Consider the following 10,167-nt stretch of genomic DNA (forward strand, 5'->3'; position numbering starts at 1 on the left):
TTGCCTAAATAAACCTGGAAAGTCTATCAAATGGAATTTGTACATGGTTTATTTCTTGTTCCATTAAGGAAAGGTTATATTGGTAATTCAAACATCATATGGCAGGCAAACATGGACAACATCTTGTCCATGATTTTGGCCGTCCTTGTGATTGCATCTAATTGTCTTACCAATATAACATTAGGTTAGTTTTCATTTATTTTAATAGCAATATTGTGTTAAGAATCCCATTAATTAAAGGTTACCTTGATCATAGGTTTATTGTCTCTACGAAATCTCAACCATAGGATTAGGCGAGGCTTGAGACTTAGGGTTTTCTTTTTCTATTTAAATGTAGCATGTAGGGACAATGAAGGCATTGAATATCTAAGTGAAAGTGAGACTAATGTTTTTTGGATCTCAAGAGAGTATACCCCCCCCCCTTGCAATTGATTTGTGCCAATTGATCAACTCCGTGACGCAGCGAAGCGTTCTCGATTCTCCTGATCCGTAACTTCCACCTAGCTGCTCCACACCCTGAGTTCTTAAGCAGTATTACCTTACAAGCGATTGTTGGACTCACCATATAAGGGCATCATATTGGCAGTTCCTAACACCTACAACCCTTCCTATATAAAATTTCTGGCTCAGCCCCTTCATGAGCTACAATTAGATGGACCACATAGGAAGATATCTTTGATACCCTTTTGTTTATTTTCTCTTTTATGACTAATTGCCGAATTTCTGTATTTTATTAGGATAGTGAACATCACCTCTAATGTAAAATAGTTTTTATTTTCCTTTCTCATTAAAAAATAAAAATAGAAGATAGAAATAAACAACTCCTCAACCCTGAGAAATGGGTAATGATCAACTGAAGCTTTTACAAGTTCTCTTACAGCCACATCAAAACTTCTACAAGAGACCACATAAACAAGTCATTACTGCCATTTCGAGTAGCCCTATAGATTTGATATATAAAATACACACAAAACCTTCAAAATTACCAGAAGAAATTATAACTTATTTTATAAAATATAAAAGTGAAAATTAATTAACTTGCATAAACTGCAATCCTCATTGCATTCACACAATGCCCAGGCAAGTTGCAAATGAAGTAGTTATTTCCCTTCACTAATCTGATATGATCATTTCCCGTTCTTGTAATATAGGATCCTCTAGGAACTGTGCAAGTCCGGTAGCCCAAGTGATTCACCTTCACAACATTGTGAGCCGTTGGAAGGTACTTGAAAACTGTTAAAGATTTGAAGTAATTGGATCAGATCATGTAGAAAGCGTTTGGTATGCATTCTTGGAAATGCATTCTATTTCATTTCAACAAAAGACTCACACCCGAGTTTCATAGCTTTGGGTTCTCTATCCTGAATCCTGATCATGATTTTCCTACCCCAGAGGTAAAGGAAAGGTCCTTCTCTTTTGGGCCAGTTGTGGGCGAGGAGGGATTTGAACCTCAACACCGTGGTTCGTAGCCATGTGCTCTAATCCTCTGAGCTACAGGCCCCACCCTGTCCCACTGGATCTGTTCCCGGGAGTACCCTCAAAAAGGAACCTTTCCTCTCCTCAGCCATTTCAAGTTAACAATATGGTCTATTTCGCATCCTCGGATGATAAAAAAAATTATTTTTATCATTTGAGAATACAAAATCAATCTAGAATGCATACCAAACATAACCTTAGTTTTCTAATTATCACAAACAATGAAGAGTTAGTTGATACATACCAAGTACATCGCCAGCCCTGAACCTCTTTCCTTTAGGCCAAGAGTCAACAAAAAAAGTCCAACCTTTCATATCTCCAACCACGTAGGATTTTGCATGAGCAATCTCACACTGGAGGGTAAAACAAAGGAAAAACAACATCACAACCCCTTTGGTGGCCATTGCTGCACTACCTCTTTCCTGAACCATCTTCCAAGATATCTCTATAGGTTATAATTTCTTTACAGAAAGATTGGGAGAGAATGAATGAGAGAGTTATTGGAAGTTGCTGCAAGGAGATTAAGGGAACGAGAATGTCTTTTATACATTGAGTTTGCAGGTTTATGTAAGAGAGAAAGAGAAAAAAAATTGTATTTGATTCATTAGTGGAAGTCACGAAGTGGGAGGCTTAGAGCAATCGGTGTAGTTCTTTATTAGTAGTCAACCATTTCTTAATTATTTTTTGTCACGTTGACACAAAAGAAACGTAAGAAAAAATATTTATTTTTTGGATCGAAAAGTAACTTGGAATTCATGGTTCACCACTACAACATTGGTCGGCTGCCTAGCGTAAGCTAGTATTTCTTGTGTTCATCTCTCACCTCTCGTAGTAGGGACAGATGTCTCATTTCATACGAAGGAGAGAGATAGACAAAGGGAGATGCTAGCGTACACAACATAAATGAGACATTGAAGCGGCCAATTTTGTATGTAGACTACTTGTTCGGTAGTTCTAGTCATTTGATAGGGGATTTGGATCCTCTGCAGTCTAGAGTTGAATGGTCATCGTGTTGTGCTCAACTCATAGGTCACCACATGGAATTAATGCCGATCCAATGTTTGGTAGATGGTGGCTTGGCAATTTTTTTGATTTTGAGCTGTAATTTTGAATTTTGAATTGTCATCATCTACCAACCATTGGATCAGCATTAATTTCACGTGGCGGCCTGTGAGTTGAATGCAACATGATGGCCGCTCAACTCCAAATCGCAGAGGATCCAAATCCTTGGATAGGTGGGGATTGACTTGGATATGGCACATGTAGAATCTTGGAACCGTATTACAGTATATATCCCTCCATGTAATGGGTTTTTCCTTGGTTCTTTCAATGGTTCACCTAATTCCAAATGGAAATTGATTTTCTTAGAGCATTGAAATTACATGTGAGGTTCTTTGATTGATCTGAAATGGAAATCATGATCATATGCTTAAATTAATGTACAATATGTTGAGAGTTGATGTCTTGTATTATGTAGTTTGGGTTGTAGGTTGTTTTGAAAGGTCATTGAAAATCCAAAACAAATTTTCTAGAGTTTACATGGGAGTAATTTGGGAAATTGTATTTCTTTGTTTTTCCTATAAATTTGTAGTGATGGAGGTTATTGGGGTTAAGAGAAATTCTTTGTAAACACAGAGAGATGTGAGGAAGAGAGCTTGTAACCCTATATCCATTGCTAGTAAAATTATTCTCATCATTCTATAAACATAGGCACCTTAACGAACCATGTATACCTTTGTATTGTGGTTGTATGATTGTTTCTTCTTTCCGTTTCATCGTGTTTTCTGCATTATGCGTGTGAGAAGGACTGCTTCAGTTGATAAGCCTTCAAAATTCCATTATTAGCAAAATAATTACAAACAGTCAAATATTTAAAAGCAAAAGAATCCTACAATTAGGTTTGAAGAATTAATTTAATTAATAAATTTTAATTTAAAATAAATATTTATTTCTAGCTCATTGTATGATTCTTGGAACATATACCAATAAATTATAAAAAAAAATAATCTAAACATATGTATTCCCCACATATGCTGAATAATCAAATTATTTTGCACGTCGAACAACAAGAAATGTCTATTTATAGAAATTGTGTGTTCTCTTGTTCAATTGATTTTGATCTAGGTATCCCACCGACCATATGTGTTTCCTTTTTTTTCTATAAAAAAAAAATAATAGAGGTGCTGAAAAACCCAAATTCACCTGACCAATCAGGGACCGCCACATGTCCAAACCCAATAAGGAGGACTGGTTCAGGATTAGGTACCCCAAAATGGAGAACCAAGTAAGGATTCAACCCACACCAAGCATGGGCACCCCGGGTGTGGACTCGGACTCGGACTCGGGCATGACATCCCCGAACATGTCATGCCTACACACGTCATCTCCAAACACAAGCTCCCTCAGACCGCCATCAACAAGATGGCATCACCAAGGACTCTAGGCCACCGCCTATCAAGTCACTTGGAGTGAATGGACTCATGCACCATGAACCTTATCTACCACGTAGATAAGCCAATCCGTCAAGGATACCGGCTCCATTAGGACACCACGTCTTACAAGAAGGCAACTACTAAGCCAACCGAAGGCACTACGTCTCTCGGGAAGACAACTCCTAGGTCTGTCATGACACTACATCTCTCGGGAAGACAACCAATCAAGAACAAGCCCTGCTATCCAGGGACTCTATCCACTGCGAAGACCACTCCACACCTACTGGGACTCTCCGCACCACCACGCACTACTATAAAAGGGAAGGTAATCTACCCCCTCAACCCATCTTGAATATCTTGAGTTCTATTCACTCATCTGTTTGCTCAGAGAGATCTAACTTAGGCATCGAAGAGTCCTAGGCCGGAACCACACCGGTTCTCCTTTGTCACCCAGGGTCTTTTGCAGGTTATGGCACTCGAAGGACCGCTGAGCGATTTCTTGACGCAATAGATGATTGGCGCCGTCTGTGGGAACGACGCTAGCCATAGTATCTACTAGCTTGTTTCCATCACTGATCAGTCATGGCACGTAGGAAGACCACTCCCTCCACCAACAATGCCCCCAGGGAGGGGAACGGATCACCTCCTCCAGAGAGCTCATGTCACAGAGCCACAGATCGTGTCTCTCAGGAGAGGGAGGTCCCTGAGAACCAACAAGTGGGGGTGGACAACCTCAACCCTGAAGCAGCCATTGAGGCCCCCGTGGAGCCAGTACTTGATCCCAATGCACTGGCCACTGTGGGTTAGGTTAATGACCTACAGCGTTAGATCCTCGACGACCAACGACTCTTCCGTGAATATCTAAGGCAGAAAGCGGTTACCCATCATCGTAGGCAGGAGCAAAGGTGAGAGCAAAGCCCTAGGAGATCACCTCCCAAGGGTGATAGGTCCGAAGGGCACACCAGGCAGCAAAGGGATCACTCCCAGCATCTGAGGAGAATGGCGGACCTTCCAGCACCATCGGACCGAAGGAGAACACCATCACACCGATCCGTGGTACCCACCCCTGAAGGGTCTATTTGGAGGCCGGTGTTTGATGGTCGACTAGGAGGAAGTCATGCACTAGAGCGAAACTGGACTTACTGTGAAGAGAGCCCCTTACGTTCCAGACAAGATTCATCACGGCATGACCCTTCACCGTCCCCCCAACAGTCAAGGCGGGAGGGGACTTCCAGGAGAGGATGTGAACGAGCTCACAGCGAACGACCAGCAAGGCATGGGGAACAAGCACGGGATGAAGAGTTAGACAAGAGACTCCAAGAGTTGGATGAGAAACTGGAAGGGTTGAAGAAACAAACCAAGGGTGAGACACACTCAATCCCTGGACAACACCCCTTCTCAGAAGAGATCATGTCAGCCTCACTGCCATCCAGGTTCAGGTTACCTACCTTTGAACTCTACAGTGGCACCACCGACCCTAATGACCACATCAACTATTTCAATGGCATGATGACACTATATGGTGGATCGGATGTGGTGTCATGTCGAGCATTCCCTGCATCCCTCAAGGGTGTGGCGACCTCATGGTTCTTTAGACTACAACTGAGGTCGATTGGATCATTTACAGAGCTATGCGAGTAGTTCGTGACCCGCTTCCAGAGCAGCGTCAAGCAGAAGAAGACCACGATCAACCTACTGAACGTGATCCAAAACCCTGGGGAGTCCCTTAGGGAGTATGTCAGCAGGTTCACCAAGGAATCCCTAGAAGTTCGCGACCAAGATGATCAGACCCAGCATGCAGCCCTAGCTGGAAGCATTAGAGACATGGAACTAATCATGGACTTGGCACGTCATGAGACCAAGACCATGAAAGAGCTCCTGGAGCGATCCAATTAGTTCGCCAACATGGCCGAGATAGTACAGTCACGGACGAGGGCAATTGAAGGCAAGGCCCAGGATAATAAGAGGTCAGCACCAGATGACCGCAAAGAGAATAAAAGGTTAAGGACTGAGCGACGATAGGAGAAAGGTGATCGCCCATCCGGAAGAAGTGATCATCAGTCAGAGAGGGATGAGAGGGCCAACAACCCAGAATTCACACCCCTCAACACCACCAGGTCACAGATCCTCATGCAGATACAAGACCATGACCTAATAAAATGGCTACGACCCATGCTGGCAGGACCTGAGAAGTGTAACCCTAACAAGTACTGCCTCTTCCACAAGGACTATGGGCATGACACAGAGGAATGTTATCAACTGAAGAGAGAGATAGAAGGTCTCGTGAGAATAAGGAGCCTGGACAGATACGTGAAGGGAAGACGCAATGGCCGTTCGGGCCAAGGAGATTGAGGTCAAGAACGGGAAAGAGAAGAACCAAGAAGGGAAGAAAGAAAAGTGGATCGAGATAGAGAAAGAGACCACACTGACGAGAGAAGAGATGCAGCAGAGCCAAGTGGCACCAAGGGAGCCCCTATCCTCACCATACTTGGAGGACCGGAGCAAGAGTCAACCAGAAAAGCCAAGGCCCATGCCAGGTTCATGGGAGTAGCAAAGAAACCAAGCAAAATAGCAAGGACCGAGACGATGATCTCCTTCTCGGATGCAGACTTGGAAGGCGTAAGCTTTCCACATGAGGATGCCCTGGTAGTGCAGGTGGAGATAGCCAACCGACCAGTGCACAGGGTGTTGATTGATACAGGGGCGTCCCTGGACGTACTCTAACTAGAAGCCTACCACCAATTTGGGTTTGGAGATGATCAACTTAGGCCAGAGCCCACCTACCTCCATGGATTCTCAGGCGCCACAACCTCCATCAGAGGCACCATAGAGCTACCCATCACCTTTGGAGAACACCCTCGACAAGTGACCGTCATGGTAAACTTTATGGTCGTCAGGTCCGTGGTGTCATTCAACGGCCTCCTAGGGCAACCATCTCTGATGGCCCTTAGGCATCATATCTCCAATCCACCTGAAGGTGAAGTTCCCCACTGACAATGGAGTGGGTGAAGTACGAGGTGATCAGAAGAAGGCTAGAGAATGCTACGCCACCTTCATGAAGAAGAACAATGGCAACACCCGAGGAATGACACTGTGCATGGAGAACCTGGCCAGTGACCAGAGAGATGAATTGACAGAGAAGAGAGGAAGACCGGCTGAGGACTTAGTTCCATGGCCACTTAGCAAGGATGACCCTTCCAAGGTAGTACAGATTGGCACACTGTTGAGCAATGAGCAGAAAGAAGAACTGGGACACCTCCTGTAGGCAAACATGGATGTCTTCGCATGGTCGACTACAGACATGCTAGGCATACCTAGATCCATAGCAGAGCACAGACTACATGTAGACCCAACCAGGAAGCCAGTCCAGCAGAAGAGAAGGAATTTCACCCTACACCGACAGGTAGCCATCAAAGAAGAGGTCGAGAAGTTGAGCCGAGCAGGGTTCATCAGAGAAGAAAAGTTCCCTACCTGGCTCGCAAGCGTGGTCATGGTACCCAAGCCTAACGGGAAGTGGAGGATGTGCGTCGACTACACTGACTTGAACAAGACATGTCCCAAGGATGAGTACCCACTACCTAGGATCGATCTATTGATCAATGCAACTGCAGGACATGAGATGCTGAGTTTCATGGATGCCTACTCCGGCTACAACCAGATCCTCATGCATGAGGATGACGAGTCTTACACCTCCTTCTGAACGAACAAGGAGAATTACTGCTACCGTGTCATGCCGTTCGGACTGAAGAATGCAGGGGCCATCTACCGAAGGATGGTCAACATGATGTTCGAGGAACAAATTGGGTGCAACATGGAGGTGTACATGGATGACTTGCTCATGAAAAGCGTCCAAGCTCATCAACACCTGGCCGACCTGAAAGAGGTATTCATCGTGCTGAGAAGGAACCAGATGAAACTCAACCCTGTGAAGTGCGCCTTCGGAGTAACGTCAGGGAATTCCTAGGGTTCATGGTTTCAGTGCGGGGAATTGAAGCCAATCCATCCAAGAGATGGCACCACCTCGGATAGTCAGGGAAGTACAGAGGTTGAATGGAAGGATCACCGCCCTATCAAGGTTCGTGTCACGGTCCGAAGACAAATGCCTACCATTCTTCAAGACGTTGAAGAACCTCCGAAGTCCTAAAGACTTTGAATGGACAGAGGAGTGCCAAAAAGCGTTTGAAGAGCTGAAGGCGTACCTAAAAAATCCACCATTGCTTGGGCGCCCAGAACCCAACGAAGAGTTGCAGACCTACTTGGTAGCGACCCTCGTCGCAGTGAGTGCAGTGCTACTTAAAGAAGAGGGTAAAATACAGAGGCCCATCTACTATGTAAGTCATGTCTTAATTGATGCAAAGACCAGGTACACAAGAATAGAGAAGGTAGCATATCCACTAGTGATCGTGGCAAGGAAGCTTAGACCATACTTCCAAGCCCATACCATCACATTCCTCACCAACCTACCACTAAAGAAGGTATTGCACAAGCCAAACGTCTCCGGGCGATTGATCGCCTAGGCAGTTGAGTTGAGTGAGCACAACATCAGGTTCTAACCTAGGACGGCCATCAAAGGCCAAGCTTTGGCAGACTTCGTAGCTGAGTGCACCCTGCCTGAGAAAGAGATAGAAGCTTAGGAACTAGAGGAGCAGGATCAAGGATCGTGGGAGATGTTCGTGGATGGTTCGAGTAATGCCACAGGAAGCGGAGCTGGTTTCATACTTACCAGTCCCAAAGGATTTCGAATACAATATGCTCTCCGGTTTGCCTTCGCAGCATCTAACAATGAAGCAGAGTACGAAGCACTGTTGGCTGGACTCTGGGTGGCCAAAGCCATCCAAGTCACACATCTCTCCATCCGGAGTGACTCCCAGCTTGTAGTGAACCAAGTGAACGGAGAGTATGAGGCAAAGGATGAGCGCATGGCATCATACCTAGCACGTGCTCGGGAATTGATCGAGCAGTTTGTGAAGTTCGAGATGGTTCGAGTATCCAAGATAGAGAATGCTAAGGTAGATGCACTGTCTAGGCTAGCCAACAATGAACTCAAGAACCTAGCCAGTGCAGTGTATATGGAAATATTGCATGAACCGGCATACCAGGAGAAGCTGATCAATGAAATCGAGGAAGGGCCCAGCTGGATGGACCCTATACTCGACTACTTGCAGAACGTGTCTTACCAGAAGATAAGATCGAGTCGAGAAAGATAAGGATGAGAGCTGCAAAGTACACCATCCTGGATGGAGTACTATACAAGAGGGGGGCCACAGCACCACAACTTCGGTACCTAGGACCCAAGGGAGCACAATATGCCCTGACAGAGGTACATGAAGGGATCTGTGGAAGCCACATGGGTAGAAGAGCCCTAGCCTACAAAATCCTCCGTCAGGGACTCTATTTGCCAAGAATGCAAGAGGAAGCCATCCAGTATGTCAAACCTTGCGAGCAATGTCAGTTGTTGGCCCCAGTGCCCCATCTACCCGCCACCAAATTGACATCGATCCTCAACCCCATACCCTTTGCCATGTGGGGGGTAGACATCTTGGGGGACTTCACGGCAGCATCAGGCAACCGCAAGTACCTGGTGGTCATCATCGACTACGTCACCAAGTGTGGAAGCCAAGCCACTAGAAAAAATTACAGAGAATGAAATGGAGAAGTTCGTCTGTGACGACATCATCTATAGTTTCGGGGTACCAAAAATCATAGTCTCAGACAATGGGAAGCAGTTCAACAACCCCAAGTTCAGAGCTTTCTGTCAGAGTTATAACATTGACTATCGGCCTATTTCGGTAGCATACCCACAGGCCAATGGTCAGGTGGAGGTGACAAACCAAACCCTATTGGATGGAATAAAGAAAAGATTGGAAGGAGCCAAAGGGAAGTGGGTCGAGGAATTACTGAGTGTTCTGTGGGCATACCGCACCATAGTAAGGACACCCACAGGAGAAAGCCCATTCCGCTTGGCATATGGCACAGAAGCCCTGGCACCAGTAGAGGTCCTCGCCATGTCCCACAGAGTACTGCACTTCAATGAAAGAACTTACACAGATGGACTGCAAGCGAACCTAGACTTCCTGGATGAGGTGCATGAGAAGGCACTGCTGAGGAATGTAGCCTACCAACAGCGAACAACCAAGTACTACAATGCCAGGGTACGTGAACGGTTATTCCATCAGGGGGACCTAGTCCTAAGGAGGGCAAGTGCATCACAACCAAGGAAAGAAGAGAAGCTATCAGCAAATTGGGAAGGACCCTATAT

General features: G+C 45.3%; 1 protein-coding gene across 1 annotated transcript; it reads right to left on the reverse strand.

The window, feature by feature from the left end:
- Positions 1–1,025: 1,025 nt before the first annotated feature.
- On the reverse strand, positions 1,026–8,742 carry LOC122665483 (basic blue protein-like). The gene is made up of 3 exons (XM_043861636.1): positions 8,632–8,742; positions 1,721–1,829; positions 1,026–1,233 (listed from the first exon to the last, which is right to left on the reverse strand). Exons 1-3 carry the CDS (start codon positions 8,740–8,742, stop codon positions 1,034–1,036), a joined length of 420 nt encoding a protein of 139 aa, XP_043717571.1. The 3' UTR covers positions 1,026–1,033.
- Between the last annotated feature and the right edge of the window lie 1,425 nt (positions 8,743–10,167).

This window comes from Telopea speciosissima, chromosome 6 (genome assembly GCF_018873765.1).
Source record: "Telopea speciosissima isolate NSW1024214 ecotype Mountain lineage chromosome 6, Tspe_v1, whole genome shotgun sequence".
In the NCBI taxonomy this organism is placed as follows: Eukaryota; Viridiplantae; Streptophyta; class Magnoliopsida; order Proteales; family Proteaceae; genus Telopea; species Telopea speciosissima.

What these genes read in the sequence shown, in the direction of transcription:
- LOC122665483 (XM_043861636.1), bottom strand. Translation starts at nt 8,742, where the DNA reads ATGGCTTTGGCCACCCAGAGTCCAGCCAACAGTGCTTCGTACTCTGCT. An exon ending in TTCGAAATCCTTTGGGACTG is followed by an intron (nt 1,830 to 8,631) that starts GTAAGTATGAAA and finishes TTTACCCTCCAG; the next exon opens with TGTGAGATTGCTCATGCAAA. An exon ending in CAGGGCTGGCGATGTACTTG is followed by an intron (nt 1,234 to 1,720) that starts GTATGTATCAAC and finishes AATCTTTAACAG; the next exon opens with TTTTCAAGTACCTTCCAACG.